Here is a 24591-nt window from a genome sequence, read left to right as displayed (position 1 = left end):
TCTGACGTAATGCAGACGAATCAAAACAAAGGACACGTTATCATTTCGGGCAGTTTCGGAGCGTAGACAGTGTCGACCGGTGGTGTTGGGTGCAAATTATGTCGGTGTCGCTCGGGCAGCGCCGTTCTGGTGTTTAGCGGTTTTAAATGTAGCGATTGCATATCTGCGATGCAGGCTCTTTATTTTTGGTAAATCTGGTTGGAAGCCAAGAGCTTCGGTGCTTTGTTATGTGCCGCGGTCTACTCTGAAATTCGTCTCGCAACGTCTGTTCTATCGTCGGAGCAATGTCACCACGGATTTTCAGCATGTGTACGCCGCTAGCTTTCTCACTCATAGTCATTTTACTACTTATCAACCCTGCAAACTCTTGGGGAGGTGAGTTTTCAAATATTCTCATTCATCGAAAGCCGCAGTAGCGGCCGGCTTTTAAAGCGCCGATGCTTGCTTCACTCATAGAGTCTGTTAAATTGGTTCAAGCGCGAGTACATTATTCTCTAGTCTGTGCTTCTAATATGCGTCATAGCTGGTTCACCGCTGCGACGGAAGATAAAGTCGTGGCTTTGCAGAAGGAAAACGCCGCGTTCCTATTCTGAGCTTCCGTCACCGGCCCTGCGGTCCGATTTCGGCTTTTTTTTTTTCCTTGCTTTATTTTTTAAACAAGGATTTAGTTGAAACGTAATGTTTAGGACTGTGTGTTTACTCTACAAAGACGCAAATGTTGGTTACGCGCGGCGCTTGACGCGCCTTTGGGAAGTAGAACTTTCTAGAAGTGCCTCGTAACATAACGCACGCAAGTACTAGCGTTCGAAAGTCGCACAGCTGTCAATAAAAGAGAGAGAGAGACAGTTAATATGTCGCTGGTTAATTGTACCACGTACTACAAGTCGCGGGACACCGATCGCACCTCAGTTGTTGAAATAGTTCTGTCATGAGCACTCAGAGAAAAAAAGTAACATGTTGGTTCACTGGATTAGTTTCACACAAGGGACGTACCTTAGTAATGGCATAGCCATGCCACAATTATCACGTTTGTTGAATGCGCCATTTGTTTTGCCTAATCACGCGTGCATTGCGGTAAATTTGTTGCATTGCGTAAGGACTATGTTCTATTGCGTTATCCAGCTCTGTATTTCTTGTCAATGTTAACCTATGCTGCTTTACATTCATTTAGAGCAACTACAGTCAATTCACGTCCCATATGTACCTGATGTGTGACGTACATTTTTCAGTTTCCTGTTACGGCTGTTGCTTGAAAAATGAGAACAACCTATCTTCGCTCAAACAGGACTCGTTCAGTTCAAAGGTGCTAGCCAGATGCCAATCTCAGGCTAGGATGTTTTCATCATAGGTTTCCAAACGTAGAGGAAGGAGAAAGTTAAAGCATTACATCACGCAGCCAGTGTTGGCAAGTGCATGCCCCGTGAAGCCCGTACATTCACTCAATAGTGGCCCAACATGTGACCTATTGCGTCATCACGGAGCAGTAATTAAAATTTGTTGAGGTGTTCGGTTCCACTATGCCAGTTTTTATTTGGTGCATGCTTGTTCAGCTGCCCTGCCGTGGCTCTGCCCGCAGAGCGGGAATGCTAAAACCAACTGCGCATTTTGACATACTATCACATGTTGGGCCACCAGGTGTGGCTTCAATCGCGTCGTGCGAAGCTCCCTCCTGCCATTTTCCTTCCTCCATGCTTCCAAAGCTGTCCGACACAAATAGGTTTCTGGACACCATGCTCACAATTTAAAAACAGCTTGCCAATGTGTTGAGACAGTGCACTGTCGGGTACGTCGGACACAATGGAGAGATGATGAGCTCTGCACTTCTGACAGAAAGATATCTTGACTGTTTTGTGCGACAGCCATTTCTGTGCTGTTTGAGATGTTCTTAAAACACCTTGCTTCATTTGGACATTGTGCCATCTGCTTCTTCCTTTTCTTTGCTGATGCTTCACAGGGAAGAAAGTGAAACTCAAGGACGTTGAAGTGCTCACACTGCGGCATGGCCAGTACACAACAGGCCGCAGGTCGAGCCCTGTGCCTCAGCTGAAGTGCCTCGGAGGCAGCGCAGGTTGCCAAGACCCACCTGCCGTGGTTCAGTGCTACAACCGAGGGAGTGATGGCTACAGCACTCAGGTGACTTGTCTTCTCTTACTCCTTTGTCATTCCCTTCTTGCGATACCATTGCATTTATAATGTCTTTTACATGGCCTTTCTTGGTGAGCAATTTCAAGAACATCTCAAAATTTTAGCAGTGAGTGGAAAGGCTAACTTAAGCTGGTACAGATCAGACTTGTACAAACATTGCACAAAAAAATTAACCGTTTACAATTAGTTGATTCAAGAATGTACCTAATAGATAGCAGGGACCAATTACTACCCCATGAAAGTAATCAAATGATTACTATAAACTAAACAATTACATTTATCTCACTTGCCTTCCAAATTTCATTAACATTGCACAAAAATACAGGAACTAGAATGAACTGGCCTGGCTCTTTTAGTGTGTGACCTCTGCTGCCCTGCAAACGTTGTTTATCATTGCTAATAATTGCTTTTAAAAACTTTTTCGATCGCCTTCTACACTGTGCCCAAGTGCTCTCATCTTGTCAGCGACACTGAAAACTCGTCAAATGCATGTGCTGAAAGGTACGGCGCTGTTGTAACATACCACAACCTTGCACACAAGATGGTGGTTATTCCCACTGTGCTTGCATCTGGGTCCTCTGTGAAAGCACAGCGTTTTATTGGTGCTACGGCTCAGAGAAGGCACTACTGGTAGGGCCCGTGAAAAGATTAGAAAATGGTCATTCATTCATTGCACATTCTGTGTGCAGTTTGGTGAGGTGCTTTCAAGAAGCTTTATTCAGAAAAGTGGTGTTCCCAAGGAAAGTGTGCTTAGCTGCACCCATATGATTGTCAGAGTTAGCGGTCTGCAGACAAGAATTTCATTCATTATGTTTTACTTTATGTTGATTACATCCAGACAGGGTTTAGGTCTTATGACCTTGCTATCTATAGAAGTACGGCTCAGCTTGCAGTGAACAAGTTCTGCAAGTTGGCTGATAACAATGCTTTCACGTTCAGCCCCAATATTGTTACACGTGTTTCATTTTTGTCACAAATGTGCGTTTTCCCAGTTATGGTACAATTATTCTTCAATGAGAGAAATTGCAGCTTGAAATAGAGCACAAATTTTAAGGGTAACATTCATCCTGAATTTGAAATATGAAAGCTAAATGCATGAAGTCCATTACAACAGTTTTATCCCTTATTTCTTAGGGGCACTGACAGGCCGTGTTCAGTGAACCTGTATTGATGTTTAATATTGTCCTGCATAGATCATAGAGCTGTGTTGTAACAATTTGGGTTTAGGTCCTCAGCTCATGATGAGGGCCTTCAGAATGAGCCCAGTGCAATACTTGTGTGTGAGTCATCTCATTGGGGAGAACTAAAATAAAATGGAGGGGGTGGGGGGGGGAATCTGCTGTTGTGCAAGTACCAGCATTTCTTTCAAAAGGCTATAGTAGCTCAACATGCACATCCCACATAAAAACATTCCCTGAGACTAAATGTACATTGCGACATCTACTTGTTACATACGTATTAACATCTTAGTTTCTAGTGCTTAGATTACAAGTATAATTGTTGCCTATAAATTAATTCATTGTTCCCTCTCGACAGCAGCAATATTCTAGGTCGTTCACTCTCAAGAATACAATCACTCTTGCAAAATATTGCTCAGCTAGGACTGTATGAGTTGGCATCTACAAGTGACAGCATTCTTATCACTGTGTCAAGACTGCATGCTTGGCCTGTAGGCACCGATATGGCCAATACCAGTCATGCAAAATCCTGTGAAGTTAACCATATCCCCAAAAGAGAACAGCCGAAAATAGAGATTTTCCCAGATCACAGTCAAGTCAATTTCAGTTATTAAATGACAAAAACATGCACTGAATTACTTGGTAGGAAATGACTCTGATCATAGGTGGAGGAGGAAGAACAAACTTTATTCAATTTCACAAATGGGTCCCCCCCTTGCAGGGGAGGGGGCGGGGGGGATCAACCTAGTCGTCGGCCATGATCCCATGCGCCCTGGCGGCATCTTCGGCCTGCCGGATTGAGCGTGCCTTTTTTGTGGGTCGGAGCTGAGGAGCGTGGCCTTCCATCCCCGCCCGTCTGGGAATTCGACCCTCACGGGGGCCACCGGGCAGGCCCAGAGCATGTGGCTGAAGTCCACCCTGGTATTACGGAATTAACATTTGTCTGAATAAATTTCCGGTGCATAGTGATGCATTGTTACCGGACTTGTTTGATGACCAGTGTGCTAGAGGGTAATTCTCCTGCTTAGTCTATAATGCTGCATGATCTCTCTGTAACTGGTCATTCTTTCAAATCTCCGATCTTCCTCCCCCCTCGACAAGGTCGATGCAGAGGCTCGGTCTGCAAGTTCGAGCCGTCTTGTGTGCAGCCTCATTACCGGGTAAAGGGGAGTGAGGGGGTGCCCAGATTATACGCATACCTCACTGGTCTTTGTATTCAGCCAATGTTCTTATTGCTATTTCTGATATGTGCCCTTGTGCAAAGTTTCTCGCAGCCGTCTGCGAGTCGCTTATGATTAGTGTAGTTGAGGTGGATGCTATTGCCAGGGAAACGGCTGCTTCCTCCGCCTCTTCTGCAAAGCTTGTTCTGACCGAACCGCTGACCTAATGATTCTCTCTGCAGTCCACTACTGCTATAGTCATGTTGTCATTTCCAGTATGCTTGGCCGCATCTACATAGGTGGTTTCTTGGGAACCCTTAAATGTATATTTTGGGCTCTCATAGGCAGGAAGGTTTAATTTTTCAGGGGTGGGGGGTTGTTGTGCGGCAGATTTCTGGACCCCAAATATGTATTTAACCTTTAATAACAGTTGTGCTTGAAGAAACTTCATGTGACCTCGAAGAATTGTTCACTGAAGTGACGGCCTTATATGAGTATATACAAGACCTCATAGTAGGAGACAGTTCAGCTTTACAGCCCGAGTCCTCTCACACCACCAAAAATCTGGCGTCTCTCAGTGGTGTGATCTTCCTTCGTGAAATTGTTTTATACTTCACTTTCACTAATACTGCAGCATCTCTCTTTTTTTCTGTGAGTCCAAGTAGAAGTGCTGCTGAGCATGGCTGCTGTTGATTCCGATTTTGAGTGAATCTGGCTTGGCCTCGTTTCGGTGTCCGGAGTGTATACAGGGTGTCCCAACCGTCATGCACCAAGACTTTAAAAAAAAGAGAAATTGTGTTACTCAAAGAAAACCTAGTGCATATTGTTTCCAGTATAGTGGAGTGGCTGCCAGTAATTTTTTCGTTACTGAGATTTTGTTAGGCAATTATAATTAGTTATCTAACTCAAGAAGTACTGTCGTAACTGTTAAGGTGTCAATAAGGCATTTATTGGCACCCCCCAATGACATCTAACAGCGGTATTTTCAGCGACGTACTAATTCCATACAATTTTTTCAGACTGGTAAAGAAACGCCACGAAAAAATGAAAAATACCACGTCACTGCACTCCCACCCACATCATAAATCCTCAAATAAGCTGATTAAAAGCAATAGGAGATACCGATACAGTCTTTGACTATGGAACCACCTTCTGTATACTCGGTGGTGGAACAGCTGCACCAAACTGCGCCGGGAGCAGGCCTTTGAGCCATCCTGTGCCAAAACGGCATTTTAGCAGAAATTGTGCTAAGCCTGCACCAAACCATGCATCAGAGCAAAGCCCTCCTCCCATCGATGCTTCGCGGCAAGAAAACTGAAATCAAAACCAATGGCACGCTATCATCATAGAAGGAAACAGAGGCCTGTTGGAGTTGTGCAGATCATTATTTGCGTATTTACAGACAGTTTCGCTCGCGCAATAACAGCAGAAGGAATGTGGCCCCAAGAAACTTCCGGTCACAGGCCTTATCAGTCTACTGCACCAGAGAATGATGTGTGTTTTTAAGTTGTTTGACTGTGCGAAAGTTCCATTTTTAGGTTTTGAGATAAAAGACACGCACTTTACGCCTCAAGACAAATACACACAATTTTTTTTATAACTTCTAGCAACTTTGTCTTGTAATATTGTCGTTATGTACAGCGGAAAAATGTCAAAAACTTGCAGGCGGTAGCAACTACTATATGGACACTCCAAGCACATTGGCGGCAATGTCGCCGTGATGTTCTATATAAAGTCCAAGGGCGCTAACACTGTCTCTGCATGCCAGTATGTGTGACTGAAAGCGTTCGAGCGTGAGCGGACGATCGCGGCTCAATCTCTCGTGTACAAGTAAGGAAAGCGGGAAGGAAGTGTACCATCTTCCATCGCGTGCAAGGAACCGGGGGAGGGGAACTAGGACGGGGGGTTCTGTACTTCGGCAGCAACAGTGTATGGCATGGTAATGCGGGCTTTATCTTGACGGTAGGACATGAATGGCAGCTTTTTGGGCACAAGACGAGGACAGAGGAGAGGCTAAGACACATGAGCGCAGACTTACAACAGTGTTTTATTTCAAAGAAAGTGACCACATATATGGCAAATTCTGTGATGCAACGCGTGTGCGCTGCCCACAGAAAATTCTTATCTCTGCGCAAGAAAGATAGCTCCTTGCTGGAAAGGGCGGTAGACGGTTTTGACGTACAGGTATCACCACACCTGTCAATCAATTCTGCTTCGATGATCTCATGGGTTAATTGATTACGACTTTTGCTGACAATTGAACAAGCACTATATACCGGTTTATACGTTAGCGTTTTTGTGGCATTTGCCTGATTATGCATGCAATTTAGACAGTGTGCATCCAACCCCCCCCCCCCCCCCCTCAATTCTATCACATTGTAGCGATTCTCTCGAAGCCTGTCATTAAGACATCATCCCATCCACTCTGACCAACATAGTTGGACCCACATTTCAAGGGCAAATTGTAAACAATGTTGTCATTGACACTTTGATAATTAGGATAGTATGTCTTGAGTTAGATAATTAATTACAATTATCAGTATCGAAAAAATTACTGGCAGCTACACCACTGTACCGGAAACAATATGCACTAGGTTTTCTTTGAGTAATGCAATTGCTTTTCTTTTTTAATTTGGGTGAATTATAGTTTATTGTAACACCTTGTATATATTTATGACCTCTGTGTGCCAGTGACAATGTTTCTATCCCTAATAAACATTGTAAATTATTAGAAGTGTATTTTCTTTTTTTCATGGGTCGTTAGCATTGCTTACAGGAAAGAGAAGCAGTACTGAGACATATATCATTCACCTGCCCTTTGCACGCCATTGATAAAAGAGTGCCGAAGGAAGGGATCACTGAAGTCTGCAGGTTTTCCTCGGGGTCAAAAAAGCACACAAAGCAGTTTGAAAGAAAGTGAACATATGTTCATTCTCTAGGCATATATCCATACCTTTAGAAAAAATATTTTAATTGGCCACTTCTTTCTTTTTACAAAAATGTAATAAACTTTGTCTTGTGTGTATATTTAAATATATTGTTTACATGCATGGTGTATACAAAGGAAATTTAAAACAATGTTGAAGTGAGAATTACTGATGAGGCAGCATACACTAGTGCTTCTAATGCGCGTGTCCTCCTATTGTCAGAATTTGCAGGAACAAAGCGAAAGTATGAATTAAGAGCCATGCACTTCCGCGCCAGCAGTGATGCAGTAAGCTATTGGCCAGAATAAAATTTTAAGTGAAAAGGTCGAGGCAAGTCAAAAGAAACCTCAAATGATGTGGGTGACAAAACTCTGGTAATGACATTTTAAGTGTGTGTGGAGGAGCTTCGGCACCGCCGAGGGGCGCTCTGCTCCCTCTAGAAAACTCTGGAGGGGGGCTCGGGCCCCAGAACCCCCTCCTCCCTCTCCACAGTCGGCGCCTGTGACCCAGATATTTACCAGTTTCTTTCTTTCCAACTGTTCTTTTCTTTTTTTTCAGTGGGAGTGCAAAGCTGACATGAGCCAGTCTCAAAAGTTCGGAACTGTTGAAGTGACATGCGAAGGCTACGATTATGCTGATGATGACTACATCCTGGCAGGATCATGTGGTGTAAGAGGTCTTCCCCGTTTTGATAATTTGATTCTAGAGCCTCCAAGTCATGAACCATCTTGTGAAGCAAGTCTGCATTTGTGAACTGAGAAAAAAAAAGCTAGGGCATGGAGCCAACTGGTCTTTAAAGGGGCCCCGAGGATAAAAGTTAGTTGAGCTGTATTAGTAAATTATTCTTCCACAACACAAAAAAAAAAGATGCACAGACGAAATACTGGTGTCAAAATGGAGATATGTGTCTCCAGGTTACCTTGTGGGGAAAACACTGTGCTTGTATATAACGACACCAGCCCGAGTCCTATCTTTTTAGTTCTGCTAATGAAAGGTTACTTCAAAGGCGAAGCATGCTTGCCTGTATTGTGTGTGTGAATTTGTATGTATTAAGGAATTGTGAGGTACACAGACATACCAATTTGTATTTGTTATTGGGAAAAAGCTGTTCACAAAGCCCCTTCAATATGAGGGTAGGGTAGTTGATTTAGTGGATCAAATGAAACTCAAGTACTTCACTTTTGCTTCTTATCACAGTTAGAGTACCGCTTGGAAAAGACTGGATATGGTTCTGGCTCATCGTGGAAACAGTAAGTTGCCATATTTATTTATCATCTCATTCGGCACTGTTCACTGCATGGCTTGTCTTTGGCCTGATTGCTATTCGCTCATGGTCCTGATCTTAATGTACTTCAATCTTGCACAACAGACAAGAACTACCTGACATTTTTGAGTAGGGTTCATTTGGTGACCTGTCTTAGCACTGATGCCTGTTCATTGTGCCCATTCGTGTAGATTGCGCATGAAACAGTGCGCTTATTGTTGAAGAACTGTTGAGGCACTTCTTATTTGTACCTTTGTTGTGTTCATAGGGAAACAGTATTTTGGAGCTTGCATTTGCCAAGAGTAGGTGCATCATGCCCCCGACTCCCACCCCCTTTTCTTTTTTAAGGTTCCTCTCCTGCGTTTTTGACATTCACCGGTTACTGTTAGTATGCCTGGAATATGAAGATTCCTCGTCATAGGCCAGCATGTTGGTGGGCAGCAAGCTGGCATGAGAAAATTGCCATTAATGTGTTAGCACCACTAGACATCATCTGCCATCAGTCAAGTTGGCTAGACCGATGGCCGTAAATACAGTGGCAAAGTTTGTGGATGATCAGACAGCAGCTATGCATCCTGTTGCTAAACATTGAATGTCTCCTCTTGCTTCAGCAAATAAATCGTGCAAGTATAAAATATGCTAGCAAACAGAACCAGAAAGTATTTCTCAGTATACTTCTCAGTAAAATATCTCGGTAAAATACTTCTCAGTATTTGAAATTGGCTGCAAAACTTTTTAGAACTGCAACTAAATTTTGGGACTGCATAAAAGGTCGTTTAAGATAGCGTAGACATGTAGGAGTCTACATGCAAATTTGACATTTGAAGTACGTGCGGGGGTGCCACGAAACTATAGCAAAAATAGACATTTCTGAAAGTGAAAAAAAAGTGAAAAAGAAATGCTGCCATTATCGCTTGCTAAACGTGACGCGTGACCTAGAACACACGGCTCCTTGGCATGACCTCGGAGATACGGCGGTGCACCCGGCACCCTACAAAATCTCTGAAGATGTGTGCTGTGACTTGCATCATAGCGACAACCACCAGGTGCACATGTCACCTGCTTAGGTGCTGTTTCAATTTTGCTGTTAATGAAACTATGCAATTACTAGCCCTGCGGCCTTGCCAAGATTGCTTCCGTTGTATCTACTACCAGAGTCCTTCGATACTTCTCTGTTGGTCACGAAACTTCAGACCAAATTTGCTTTAGGAACAGCAGCTGCTGCTAGGGGTGCCACTGCATACGAGGAGGCTGTGATCACCGCTGTCTTCTGCTTATGTTGGCGGTTTGGAATAGGCAGATGGATTTAGACCCGATTTCACTAGGCTGACATGACACTGATTTTGGTCTGCCAACTTCCTGCGACAGCTGTGTCTGCAAGAGTGGAATCATCAGCACACAAGTCAAACGACCTTGATGCGACACTGCATTGACACAACAGCCCCCTGCACCAATATGGCCATCGTGAAATTTCTGCCGCTGCTGTCTACGCATGCTACTTTCTTTTTTTTGACCTCATTCTCAACAGGACATTTAGCATATTCGCGGCAAGAAACAGTTAGTGTGCACAACTTTCCGCATTTGAATACCTATTCATCCGATTGGTGCATTTGTTTACACCGGCACGCACAGTCACAGTTGTTTGTTCACTTGAAGCACAGTGTAAAATGTGTAGCGCTGACACGAAATAATGACAAACTATTGCAAGACATGCTGATTTGCCAGTATGAGCGTCGTCTCATCACACTAGCCGAGATGAGCTGCATGATATTAGTGGCCAGAGGCTTCAGGGGTCTCTTTGAAAACAGCGACTGGGAGATGGAGGGCTGTTATTGACAGCTGGTTCTCGTGTTTCTTTTTTAGAACTCATTGTGCATACAGTTTGCTCAGTGAAGTATTGTTAAAGGAAACTATGTGGCGTATAAGCATTCAGTTAGAGAGCATGTAGATTGCTTTGAAAACATTGATGCCTGCTGTATACTCGCATAACTGAGCGAGACGCACTGCATTATTTTGGGGGCTGTTACTTGTTGTCCATTTGGCATAAGAGGCAAACAAATGTCAGCATAAGAACATTATAGGTTGTGAACAATACCTACAGGAGCGAGATAATGCATGCATCTCGCTTTCTGAACATTCATTTTGCCTCCTACGTCACAGAGTAGGCATAGTTCAATTGCCGCTCGTGCCTCGCTATGCTGATGACCTCTAATGAAAGTGTGGTGCTGGCGAATCGCGAGAGCGTAAACAAATGTTTGGAATGTGAGGTACCGTATTTGCATGATTGTACCGTGCCACCAACTGTAACGCGCACTTATATTATCGCCCAAATGTAAAAAAAAATATAACCTGGTGCCAATTCTACCGAGCGCATCAAGTAACGGAACCTGGGTCGATGAGTACTGTGCTGAAACGATCTTATGGACCATACAAAGGTGCACAGACAAGCACACAGCTGAACCTCAGCGGTTAAGCGCTATCGGAGTCTGACGGAGCCTAATTTGTGCTGTCTACCGACCACATAAAGTCATCTTCAGTTATATTTAATGCATTAGAAATGCCACACTTCTTGTAAGCTTACGCAACCATTGTCTTCGTTACGATTGTAAAGTGCATGCAAATTTAACGCACCTTCTATTAAACAAAGGTGAGCGTTAGATTCGTCCAAGTACGATAATTGCACAATCTTGTTCCATGGCTACCAGTATATGCAGTCGCATTTCGATCATAGAAGCACCGGAAAGTGTGACCGACAGCCTTCGATCAGCAGAAATGACATACTGATGCAGTGTCACCATTTCCTGCTTCTTATGTGGGCACCATACAACTCTTCAAATGGCTATGGCCAGAACTGAACTACAAAAGCAGTCCCTTCATCCTAATTGCTTATCCTTTAGTTCAGGTCCGTCTGTAGTGGCTGCACGAACTAGTCTGCTGAGCGAGGCCCAACATTCGCTGAACGAGATCAACAGAGCCTGAAACTCTATTTGAATGGCTGGCAAGAGCTGACAATCATGCATTTCAACTTTAGAAGTACCTTTCAACACCTGTTAAGTGCAAATAAATATAGGGTGCCGCAGCTAATGTTAGCCAAGCTGTTAAAAAAAAAAAAAAAAAAACCTCACTTGCCGTGGTTGCTCAGTGGCTATGGTGTTGGGCTGCTGAGCACGAGGTCGCGGGATCGGATCCCGGCCACGGCGGCCGCATTTCGATGGGGGCGAAATGCGAAAACACCCGTGTGCTTAGATTTAGGTGCACGTTAAAGAACCCCAGGTGGTCAAAATTTTCGGAGTCCTCCACTATGGCGTGCCTCATAATCAGAAAGTGGTGTTGGCACGTAAAACCCCAAATATTATATTATTATTATTAAAAAAAAACTCAGTCTTGCAATCGAACATCATAGGTCTCATAATTATATTTTGCACTGTGTTTTCTTATTCCTTTTTACAGCGGAGCTGTATTTTGCTAGGGCACCATAGAATTTTCATGTCCGCACACAAGAACTATCATCACCAATGGCTCATACCCCCCTTAAGCAAGCAAAAAATGCAACGGCTCGTAGCTCCGTAAGAAAGAGGCTACAAGCACTCAGCAAAGTGAAGCGAACATTGCTTACATTATTTCTAATCACACATACAACTTACAGAACAGCATATTGAAGAAAACTGTCATCATCAATGGCTTATACCTCCATAAGCAAGCAAAAAATGTAATGGCTCATAGTCCCATAAGGTACATGGCTATTCACTTTGCCTGGGTTGGTTGTGGTGACACTACCCCTGTGGTGGTCGTCGGTGATTTTCAATGTGGATGTGTCGGGATGGAAAAGGGAGTGGTTTATGCATTTAGTGTTGCAGACATATCATTTGTGATGCCACAGCAGTCTGGCCCAACTGATCACCCAGTGGCGTACGTGCATCAATTTGACATTATCAAAGAATGTGCTTGCAGTTGCGAGTATGACAAGTAGTGTATATGCTACCACAAAGCCACTGTGGCTGTCAATACTAAGTGACAGTGAGTGGTTCAATAAAGTCTTTACCACAAGTTTTTTTACCATAATGTTTACAGCTCCACTGGTCATCTACCTTAGCAGGGCCAAACGGCCTTGAATGTTTTTCTTCGTTACTTTTTTACCAGCTTGGCTAACGTTAGCTGGGACACTCGGTATATGTATCAGGACAGATGCTGTGGCAATCGCATTGTCTGTGCGATGTTTTCTCTCAGTGGTTGATTCCACGAAGGTTGGAAGCTCGTTTCGTCCACCCCTCTGTAGCTGTAACAACACTGCTGCACACAACAGGTCTTTGACGTTGTTCAAGCTCCTGAGAACCCTTTGAGCCTCTCTGCACATGCTAAAACGCAAAAAGACCACGTAAATCTGCTACAACACAAACACACCAGCCAGCTGCTGCATGGCTTGCCGAGTGTCCCTTCTGAATTGGTGGCGGCGCTGTGCACTGTTGGCAGCATATGAAGCTCTCCCTCCCATAGCATAGCAGAGAACTTTCATGACCAGTAAAAGTATCAAAGGACTCGGATACTACAAATTTATAACAGAGTTGGCCTAAGTTATATATAATTATTTTTTTATTTATTCTTATTAATTTTTTTCAGTTGGCCTTTATTATTGCTGTTCTGCTTTCCAGTTCAGCCTACACCAGCCACTCCAAGTCTGGTTCAACCTTCCAAACAATCCTCTTCCTCGGTGTTGCTGCCTTTATCATCTTTGTCATCTACCGGAACTGCCTCGCTCCAGGGCAGCTGAATGATGGCCCTCCAGGATATGATGACGATCCACCACCCGACTATCCAGGCTCACCTAGAGGAGGCTTTTTTGGCGGTGGCGGCGGGGGTGGTGGCACGCCTCCACCTCCAGGCTTCAGACCCCAGTATCAGACGGGTGCAGGTGAGTCAACCCTTTACGGATGAGTGTTGCACGAGTGCTGCCTTCAGGCAACACACTGTAACAACTTTTTGTCTTCTGAGTTTTGGCATCTGCAGAGTTCCTGGCTAAATGTCTTCAGCCAACTCAGAATGTCAGGCTGCAAAAGTCTTCTGCTGGATTAGAATAGAAACACAGGACAAAGAAGAAATTTGGCAAGCGACTCTTCCTTTTGAAAGCGCAGTCAGATGAGGCAGACCGATGCAAGATCTGTGCCTGCAATGGTATCACACACATAATGTAAAGCAAATGAAATGTACACCTATGACTAGAGCTGTCTGTACAAGTTCCAAATGAAGTCATAGGTGCCTTGGGGTGAAGCCTGCTTACAGTGACTATGCCTACGTAACCAGACGCGGGCAATGCGGCACGACGTGCCCGACATTGAGAAGGCTCTTACTCCATCCGAACACGCGCAGACTACGGCGACCCACAATGCATGGCGCGGAAAAAAGTGCCCCTGCCGCTTCGCCGACGGTCGCAGGCAGCCATTCAAAGCAGCATGCGGGTTGGGGATCGTTCTACACACACTCCAAAGAGAACAGCCGACGGCGTGATGATTTTGATCTAAAGAAAGGAACGATGCTTGATTCTGCAACCCATGAGGGAGCACAGTGTGTCGAAGTATAGACCGTTTCTTCGGCAAGCAAAAACGTAGCCTCAAACCAGCGCGCCGCGCCGCTCTTCTCCTCGCACTGGTATGTGCGGATTCCGTTTTCTCCCACCGACAGTGTGGAAGGTAGTGGTTTTATTGTGAATCAGTGCGATTGTAACGTGTTCGTTCTGAGATTTTTTCGATGTCAGATGACTCAAGGTCGACGGGATACCACTCCGCTGTATTCGGCTGCAAAAATCACATTTGCTTCCTAGAAGAAAATCTGCATTGCAAATGATGTTCCAAGTTTTTTGCCGATCATTCAGATATTGCGTATGATAGCACCCTATATATCTATTTCTTGATGGCTTCATGAATAAACTGTTGCAAGTCAGCGCTGTGTGTGTGTGTCGCTCTCTCATGTCAGTTTTCTTTGCGCTGTGTCCTTTTTCCGGTGAATCACGAATAAGCCCAAGCTTCCACGCTAGGCCTGTCCTACACATAATAGTGTACCATTAGCGCTGGTGCGTGCAACAGTCATTGACTTGAGGATTGTGCCGACTTTCACCCTCATCTGTCGCTACAGGAGCTGTTGCCATCTACTTCGGATTGTGTTAGGCCACCTGGACTCGAGAACATTCTCGGTGATCAAGGTGGTGATCAGATGGTGGCCACATGTGTGACTAGCTCAGAAGGCAGCACAGGCGTTGCTCAATTCCTGGGGTTGGCTGAATTCAGTGCCCGTCCATAGACATGATGTGAAGCTTTGGATATGCATACAGTTAGTCTTAGCACTCTGCCTCTTTCTCTCTTTCCCTCTTTTTTTTCTTCTGTGAAAGCAGCAAATGGGACATGTGTATGTTTGGAACTCCCCACTCTTTCTTCCGTTCCCTGTTTCTCTAGTGCAACTGATGCTTGGCTCCTTTGCCTGTTATGGCAGCTTATTAGCAATGGCATTCTGGGGCTGGGCATAAAGGTTGCAGGCTTGATTGCCGGCATTAACATCTGCATTCCGCTGGAAGGCTAGAAATTAAGGAGTGGAATAATAAATGAGGGAGTGACTTGTAAGAAGCGGTTATTTGTGAGAACTTCAAACAAGCACTAACCACCCTTTTTAATGGCCCTTTCACGATAACTTAGCTGGCTCTATAAGTACTCTGCGATCTGTGCATTTCTTTTTTTGTGTATAACTAACGCCACTCTTGCTTCCGGTTCATGTTAAAATTGAAAGGTCTGCGGTATCTTTTAAATAAATAAAAGCAGAATGCAAGAATGGTTTTGACGCTGAGCTCTGCGTGCATGTTAAAGAACGCGGGCTGGTCAAAGTAAACTATAGCACCTTTCATATGTGGATTGTCACTTCAGGGCATAAACCTTGTAATTTAAGCTTGGATTCTTTTTAATAATGGCTGTAGCTTTATGCTTGGACTGTAATGCTCTGCACTTCATGAAAGTGTATCACATGAAGGCTGGCTGTGCGTGACACATGTAAACTTTTCAGGCTGTGGCTCAGCTCCTGGCTATAGTCCTGCTGGTGGCTTGGGGGGAGGTGGCTTCTGGACTGGGGCTGCTGCAGGTGGCCTGCTGGGTTATCTCATGGGAAACCGCAAGTAAGTTGAGAAACAAGCTTGTGCTTCTTTTTTGCTTAATAAGCCTGTATCCCCTTCAGTCACGAATCATGATAGACTGTTGATAAATGTGAAATTTACGTAATTTTATGCCAAGGTGCTGGGCACCATAGATTTTCCAACAATAATTACTATAGGGAACTCTGGCGCTGCTGTTGCTCAACCACCATAAGAATGATGGGTAGCACATGGATTTGTATGATCTTCGTGCTTATGCCTTCAGATGTTTTAGTGGCTTTCTTTATTATACACTTTATCTGCCTTTATTAGCAAAAATTGCAGAGCAATGTGTAGTTTTCTAAATGCAGAAGTCAATAGGACTCTGCGAACATGCATAATCGCTGCCAATTGCAGTGGTCCCATTTGTCTGTGCATCCGTGACGTAATGGTTTCAATATTCGGCTTCTGTGCTCGAGGTCCTTTGTTCGATTCCTGCCATCGAGCAATTATAATAATGTTTATTTAATTATTTATAAACAGTACTTTCTTCAAAATGGTCAGTTCGCAATGTCACGAGGCCAATTAAAGCCAGAAAGACAAAGTTTAGGCAAATCCGTGCACTAACATTCATTCCCATGGTGGCTGAATCGCCGTGCTTGCAGCTCACATATACACTGGCAGCACAGTTCCTTCTACTAATTGTATGAAACTCTATTCTGGAGACTGCTCTGAAAGCGAATCAAGGTGGTGGAATGGTGTGCATTTTCTAGTGGGTCGTTGTTATTGAAGAGTAACTAATATCCATTTATTCTGCTGTCAGTCATGCCGAGTTTCTATCCCCAGCTCAAAATCGATGCTCAAGTCATTTATTGGGAACAAGCATACTATAGACAGGAAAAAGTGTCCCAACGATTACGATACTCCCTAATGCAAAATTCAAGCGCAGCTGTATGTATGTTTTCATTTCATGATATATTGAGGCAATGAATTTGAGACCAAAATCGCCACAACTGCTAGTGGGCCTATAGGCCAGTGCCGTCAGCACCTTCGCTGAGGGAGGGGCAGTATGGGAACGCTGGCACGATGGATGGCATCAGAGCCAGCTGTGGAAGAAGACTATAACGAATGCGCCAGCAGCGGCATGAGTGCGAGGGGCAGTATGAGAATGCTGGTGTGACGAATGGCATCGGAGCCAGCTGTGGAAGAAAGCGACGATGAATGCGCGAGCAGTGGCACAAACGTGGTCGCTCTGTTACACCGAGGGACGCCAATGCTCAACCCAAGAACAGGCGCCTAAGAGCTGCACTCTAAAATGGCTATTTCACCATTGCTCACAGAACACGGCACATCAAAGATCCCGTCAAACATGGTGGTGCCGCAAGTGCCGCAGCAGCGAATGCTCGACTGTATTGTGCACACATGTATCACCAAGTTTAAAGAACATTACCGCCACCACACATTGGTTGTTTAGATCAACAGAAGTGTATGCGACAAAACGGGATCACATGTAGATGGACTAACCATTACCTTTATTGGGTGCGCAAGGTACTTGAGGATATAGCTCCAAACTGTCATAGACCTGATCATTCTCATGTTTTCTGTCTTGGCAGTTAACTTAGTCTTTAGCACCCACTCATCACCCATCTAGCACATTTATTCCAGGGTAGCAGCCTAACCCTCGTAGAACAAGTGGCCCTCGTGGAACAGCTAGCCCAAACATGCACTTGCTAAAGAATATAGCCTAAGCTTGTGTCCACAAGTGCGCTTGCACAGCATTTCACTTCTTGCACTTTCTTATCATGTCCATCTGTCAACTAAACCAATTACCATCCTTAATTCTTGCAGTAACGCAGGCTACAGGACTGCGTATGGCTACCCCAGTGAAGGCACATTTGGCTCATCTTCGTCATTTGGCTCACCTTCGTCATTTGGTGGACCCTCGACATCAAGTGGTACACATTCGTCCAGTGGTAAGTGAATGCTTTGTTTTGAACTCTAAATATAAAATACGAAATCCCTTCTTTTGGTTTCAAACAATGTCACATCTATTCTATGTCCTATTCCTGTCTTTACCATAGGCAATGCGTTTATATGAGGTAATACTCGGTCTTCATTCAGAGCTGTTGTGCAAGAACATAATGAGTGAGGCCCATGATGCCAAGTTATTCAATTTCTGCTGACCTCTTTCAACATTCCTTTTCATTATTTTAGCTGCAGTAACTATGCCTTGATGACCGGCATTTCTGTATTCACAGGTTTCGGAGGCACGCGACGAAGGTAATCAAAACAGTGGCCAGCCGAAATTCTAACGCACATCTTCATCAAGTTCTGATCTCGCCATTGGAATGACCCTAAATCATGTCATCAAAATAAAATTATCTTATCTTTCTGTGTACCAATTTGTTCTCTTGTATTTCTTTTTCTGGAGCCCTGGCCATAAACTATTTTTTCACCTTGAAGTGGTGTATTTCCTGCTGAAATTGCAGTGCCGATAGCTTAAGGTTGTGAAGCCTTGTACATCACTTTATATTTTTGGCAGCTTTTGGTTCTTTGTGCAGGACAAGACTACAAAAGTTGGTCAGTCTATTTGTCATCTACATTTTCATGTGCAGTTTTGATCCATGATAGCATGTTATACCTAATGTTTGCACTGGCTTGCATCATCTTGTCTGAAGCTTCTTGTGTGTCAAGTCAAAAGAAAAAGGTGATAAAGCTGAAAAGAAAAATATTATCACTGATGTAATACACCGATCTGAGCAACTGATTCACCTAAGACGGTGAAGCTGTATATATACATGTTCTCACATGCTTCGGAAACACACGAGGTATTTATTTCCTGGCTGTTGAAATTATTGCCAATGCCACAAGTGCATTCTGACTCCACCCTGCTCCCATACATGCTGCATTGTTGGCTGCTCTCAATTCCCCAAAATCGTATACAGTCAAATCTCGATCACGTGGGACCACCAAAAATCATTCGCTGTTTTAAAATATCGTTGTAATGAAAAACTCGCGGTTATAAGCCAGTGGCAACACCTAGGAATGAAAATGACGTACCTCGGCAGTAGATGCATCTGCAGACAAGCATGCTCTCAAATAAAAATGTTTCACTCACTTCACAGCTGCTTTATTTGAAAAAATCTCTTATTGTCTTCTGGCAAGTGCAGCATGCACGACCGATTAGGAATGCATCTGTATTTTCCACTTTGCACAATACCTCATCGGGTATGTCATTGCACCAAGCAATGAAAATGATGAGTTCGACACAATCTCATCTTCTGTGTTTGATGACCCACAGTCTTCCTTGGGTCGTCATCATCACTGGAGACGTCGCGAATGCAGTTAACCATCTCTTCGGTTGTCAGGTCCGTCGCCGTTAGTGCTACGCTGTCACTCTCCATGTATTCGTCGAAGGAAGAGACAACGGGCAGCAGTTCCACAACCTCGGTCCACAGGTCTACTGGGTTGTCAGTCACCTCGAGGCCATCTTCAAGCTGCACAGGTGCTTTGACAAGCCTTGCTTTTTTGCCAGCAGTTGCTAATGGTGGACGCCTTCAAGTTCCACCAAGCTCCTGTGAGCATTTCCACTGCCCAACAAATATTGATTGCAGTCGGCTGCTTTAGGCAGAGCTTGATAACTGCTGCACAAGGTGCTTACGAAATTCTGCTTTCACACTCTTTATAATGCCCTGGTCTAGGGGTTGCAGCAAGGACGTGTCGCTTGGCGGCAGAAACTCCAAGCGAATGTGCGTCAAGCGAACATTCACAGTGTGAGCAGAGCTGTCAATATGCAGCAGAATTCTTGAGTCATCCCTCCTCATTTGGTCGGTAAGTTTGATGAGCCACTCGGAAAAGAGTTCTCTAGTCATCCAGGTTTGTTTGTTGGCATGGTAGTCATACGGTAATGACATTGTTTTTCATGCAGCGAGGCTTCGTGTATTTGCTGATGACGAGCTGTTTAATATTCTTCGTGCCTGTTGCATTGCAGCAGAGCAGGACTGTCACGCAAAGATGCGACTTCTTCCCTCCTTTGCACTGCTACCCTTTGAAGAGCATCGTCCGGTCTGGCAGGAGCTGATAAAAACATGCGGTCTCATCCGCATTGAAAATATCTTCACAGTTCGTTTTAGCCACCTCTAGAAAACGATCATTGCACCAGGAATCAGTGCATTCTCTGTCAGCAGCCTTTACCTCGCCCGAGACTACCTGCCAAGTTATTCAGTTCCTTAGGCAATGAAACTTATGGATTACTGGCTAAAAAAACTGCGCAAAGAAGCTGTTCCTATTCATGCCAGGTGTATGCAAGGTAACTTTTATATTTAATCACTGATAATTATGTTTAAAAGCGAAAAACTGAGAGACTCTGATGCAGGTTGCTTTGCTGAATGATGTCGACCACACCACCGCCAGGCTGCCGCATGAAAACAGCTGGAAAACTCCCCCTAACAGCTTTGCTGTAAAACGCGCATTAAAATTTCAGAGGCGACAGGCAGTCAACGAGTGCAAAGAGGATGGTGCCACAATACCGTGCTGCAGCAAACACTGAAGCTTCAACATGGGGCATAGTGCATGCCTACCAACTCTCACAAATTTTTGCTGTAAGGTTTGCGAACTTGTACTCTTGTGCAGCTGCGGTAATGTTAGGTCAAGTTTTATAGAATGTTAATTGCAAAAATGTGTGAAAAGTGTTAAAAGATGCAGCTGCATGAGACGGCAAAAAATGCATGCAAAAGGCTTTCACAGGACGTATTGAAGGAACCAAAATCAGTCGCAAAGCGAGCATAAGTAGGAAAAAATTGAGGTATAGACAGATTGCTGAAGTTTCACAGGATGGCATTGATAATGCTGGGGATCTTATCTACTCCTCACAGTAATGCTCAATGTGAACAGATATTTAGTTTTTAAGAACACTTTGAGCGCGAAACAGGGACGAAGAAAAAGGAGCAACACATCATCTTTGTGTTGCTCCTTTTCTTCATCCCTGTTTGTTTTGCACTCAAAGTGTTTTTAAAAATGAATTTCTTTCAACTAGGCTGACTCGCAGTTATGCTTAGGATATTTAGTACTGCAAATAAGGCCCGAACAGAGTAATGCTCGTCGATTTCCAACCATACCCTTGGAAGCCTTGCGATAGTGAAAGGGCACTAGAGGGCCTCTTGCTTCGAGTAAGCTTATGCAAAAAACTTCTTGAAGCAAGTGAAATAGGAAATGGCAAAGTTGCCAGAAAAGTGAGTGATCTACGAACAATGCACTGCTTGTTAGTGCTGTTCCGGGTTAATTGCTGCTTGTGTGCTCCGTGTAAAAGTGAATCATCGTTAATAAAGTTCATTTGCATCCTACCAAAGATGAATGCACAGCACAAAATTTAAAAGAATGTGTGCCATCTATAACAAGCTGCTAGAATGTGCTGTTAAATTGTTCTATAATTAGCAGCAGTCAAGGACTGCATTCTTGAGCGCATCATTAATGCAAAGCATTTTTTGCCCCAAACTATTATTTTTGTGGTGGGTAGAAGGTAGCTTCATGTACATAGGTTCGGGCCTCTTCAACAATCAAACCTCAGACTTCTACTACAATTGCAGCTCTCCAAACAGACAATAATCTTTTGACCCCTACATTGCTTGCTTTTGCATATATACACATAAATATTTACAATTTTATGAAAGATTAAAACTGCCAGTTGGTCGATGCAAAAGTTTCAACATTCTCCAATCTAAAATACAAGCAAATGTGCAGCAACAAGTTGCTAATAAAAGCGAGAGCATGCCAGCTTCTCTATAGTCGGATACAACTTTAAAAAACAGCAGTGGGCAACCAAGGCACACAGACCATGCGGGGTTGTGTTACTTCGCCTGCCAATCACAGAAGCAAACAACATCGTTGTCATGCGACCTTTTCAAAACGGCGTCGTACTTGATACCTCCGGAGCGCCTGCTGTTATTGAACTCTTTTCACTGGTGGAAGCGATGACGTGTGCAACAGACATGGACAAAGTGTATGGAGTCTGAGCATTTCACTCTTCAAAAGTCTTCGGTGCAGTTCATTTCACTGCTGACCCCATTTTACTTTTGAAACTTCCTAGCCAACTGAAGTGAAACTCGGCAATAAATAGTAGCAGCGAAGCAAGCGTTTTATTTCAGTTCAGTAAAGAATTAGCCTTTCACCGTTCCGCTGCAATGGACGAGTGAAAGCGTGCAAAATTATGTGCTTATAATTATATTTTTATGGTTACCGCCTTATTTAGGCAACTGGGAAAGTTTGAAGCAGCCTCACAGGGGAACAGTGGCTGGCGGTTATGAAGGCATTGCGGCTTCACTGCAGACTTGAGCTGTATCCGACTGTTCAAATCTAAATTAGGATCCAGTTAGCATTGGAAGCTTTGCAGCGTAAATGATGTCTTGGTAATAGAGAAGTGCTAACCGGATTCTAGTTTTACTCATATTTTTTAAAATTGTCCTAAACAGTTGGCATAAAATTCTACAGCATATCATTAATCAGGCTTAGCATCAGTATCAATTTCTGTCTTGTAACTACAGCACACTATTTGGTAGGTCACGCAAGGAAGAATACGAGCAAAGAACCTTTAAAAAATTTGTGACGCCATCGTGAGGTACATTCGATTCTAAGCTGTATTGTTGCAGGTCTTCTTTCAATGATGGAATTAATGTCCAGTTCTTTCAACAATGTGCTTGTGCCAGAATCCGTTACGGTGTCCTGCTGTGTAAAGCTTCTGTGGCACCTGTCAAGCACATTGCCGGGTTCCACCGGAAAGCTGTGATCGCTATGAATGCTGTCACCAGTCTTGTCCACATCGCAAAATTCCTGCGCACCGCTACAAATGCCGCCACTCGCAGGTGGTTTGGAGGTTCGGAGGTGGTTTGGGAACTTCCACTGGCCGAAAGGAGGTGGACGCGACAACAGGAAGTTTCCTTGCTTTAATATGTTCACCAGCAGCTTCCAATAACGTGCACACGTCGTCCTGCACGGCATGGCTGATGCGACGGTAGGCAGTCGGTCTCGACATGGACGCCATGTTGACGCGACTAAATGCTCACTTGTTTTCCTGGTTGTTCAGATTCTCAATAGCCAGTAAAGAGGCGTCTGCGTGTTTTTTATGCGAGTGACATTGAGAGTATAGTACCGGACTGCACATTAAAAGCGGCAGACTAGCGGTAAACGTGCGTGGGAGGAATGAAAAATGCGACGATAACTTACTTTCGTATTCGCTTTCCATAGCGCGCTTTCCGCCAACCGTAAGCTCTAAAGAAGGTGAAAAACAAGGCCATCACGCGTATGTCCGCAGGCCAGACTGATCAGAAACAGTTAGCAATTGACAACACTTACCTTCGATTGAAACGCAGACTGGCTCCACGAGCCCAACTATAAAAGCTATTTGAGAAAGCGCGCGAAACCCAGGATCTACGCGAACACGGAGCCAATGGGAGAAGATGCGAAACCATGGCAACAGAAAAGCCATAGCCCCCATGCCGTACGTAAAAAACATATAATAAAATCAAAAGTAAAAAGAAACTGTTAGGTATTTTAAATACTAAAAACAAAGCCTTCATGTTATTATTTTTTCTGCCTGTTTAGAATTAGTTATGTAATAAAAGATGCTTTCAAATAACTGAAACCCAAAGTGCTCGCCGCGTCTCCGAGAACTTTGCAAGTTGTAAGGGTTGAAAGCGTGCATGCACGTCCGTCACACGGGCCCACGACCGTCCGAGATCTATAGCGGTTCCAAAACGGCAGTTAGGGCTTTTCAAAAGGGTTGCACCGCCAAGCAAGCTGCTCGTCTTCTTAGCAGCTCGAGTCCATATGCTCTCACGCATAATTCAATTTTTCCCGCTCACGTAGGGTCGGTCTAGGGGGCTCCCCCGAACCTCAATGAGTCTGCTCACGAGGATGCGCGTGACCTCACCGACCGCGCTAGCTCTGTAAGGAGCGCCGACTCCCCTCCTCCCTACTGCCATAGGGACGCTCCCGCTACTCCCACAACGAGATTATTAAATTGTTCATAGAAACGTGGGAGGCCAAGCTCGTCTCCGAGGACCTGGAACAACAACGATGCCTCGTCGCCAGGGCCAAGGAGGCAGCGAAGGCCAGAGGGTTCCTGGAATGAGGAGACCTCCCACCGAGAGTAGAACTGGTGCTTACCCCGGGATACTGTTTCAAAAATAAAAGTTTATTCCTCCTCCTCCTCTACATGTCTAGAAGGGTCTTTCTACCCCCTCACCCCAAGTTGAACAGGGCGCAAGCCGTTTCGCTTAGACTTCTACAGGCCAGTGCACATATCCGTGTCTGTCCGTTCTTCACGAGGCTTACCCCGACGTGTATCGCGACGACGCCTGCCAGTCCTTCGGGCAGACCGCCACTCTAGCGCACATGCTCTGGGAGCGTGGATCGACATACCCCAAGTTCATCAAGGAGTAGTGGGACTCGCTTCTGCGAAGCCCCGCTCTTGACAAGCAAATCCTGATTGTCCGGCGTGCCCGCGACCGGGCCGATGGGCTAGACCTGGCGGTCCCGACGTGGGACTAGCCGGGTGCGCGACGAGTTCGCGTCCTCGCCGGACTTGCAATAAAATTTCTTCACTCACTCACTGTCCCACGGACGGTTTCAATCCGCAATAATGTTTATCTACGCTGAACTTCTTCATGCGCCATCGGAGCATATAAGTACGTTGAATCAGTTTAGCGCGCAAGACTGAGGTATAAATAAATGTGTGAATAAACGACCAACGCAGCCCATCGCACGATACGTATTTTAAAGGAAAATTCATATGCAAAATTACAGCAAATAAGTGACA

General features: G+C 44.6%; 1 protein-coding gene and 1 long non-coding RNA gene across 3 annotated transcripts; one reads left to right on the top strand and one right to left on the bottom strand.

The window, feature by feature from the left end:
• Positions 1-38: 38 nt before the first annotated feature.
• LOC126517828 (store-operated calcium entry-associated regulatory factor-like) lies at positions 39-18177 on the top strand. Its single transcript, XM_050167630.3, has 8 exons — positions 39-375; positions 1955-2133; positions 7969-8079; positions 8608-8660; positions 13324-13583; positions 15716-15824; positions 17628-17752; positions 18038-18177. Exons 1-8 carry the CDS (start codon positions 285-287, stop codon positions 18061-18063), a joined length of 954 nt encoding a protein of 317 aa, XP_050023587.2. The 5' UTR covers positions 39-284; the 3' UTR covers positions 18064-18177.
• LOC129381740 (uncharacterized) lies at positions 4006-23216 on the bottom strand. 2 transcript variants are annotated; one of them, XR_008609863.2, is made up of 3 exons: positions 23127-23216; positions 22998-23042; positions 4006-4241 (listed from the first exon to the last, which is right to left on the bottom strand). It is a non-coding gene; the product is annotated as an uncharacterized lncRNA (long non-coding RNA). The 2 variants fall into 2 exon arrangements; XR_011891222.1 differs by lacking the exon at positions 4006-4241 and adding an exon at positions 18235-18495.
• Between the last annotated feature and the right edge of the window lie 1375 nt (positions 23217-24591).

Source organism: Dermacentor andersoni, chromosome 11 (assembly GCF_023375885.2).
Source record: "Dermacentor andersoni chromosome 11, qqDerAnde1_hic_scaffold, whole genome shotgun sequence".
Taxonomy (NCBI): domain Eukaryota; kingdom Metazoa; phylum Arthropoda; class Arachnida; order Ixodida; family Ixodidae; genus Dermacentor; species Dermacentor andersoni.
The sequence above is the reverse complement of the archived record's forward strand: the minus strand, read 5'-3'. Positions and strand labels throughout refer to the sequence as shown.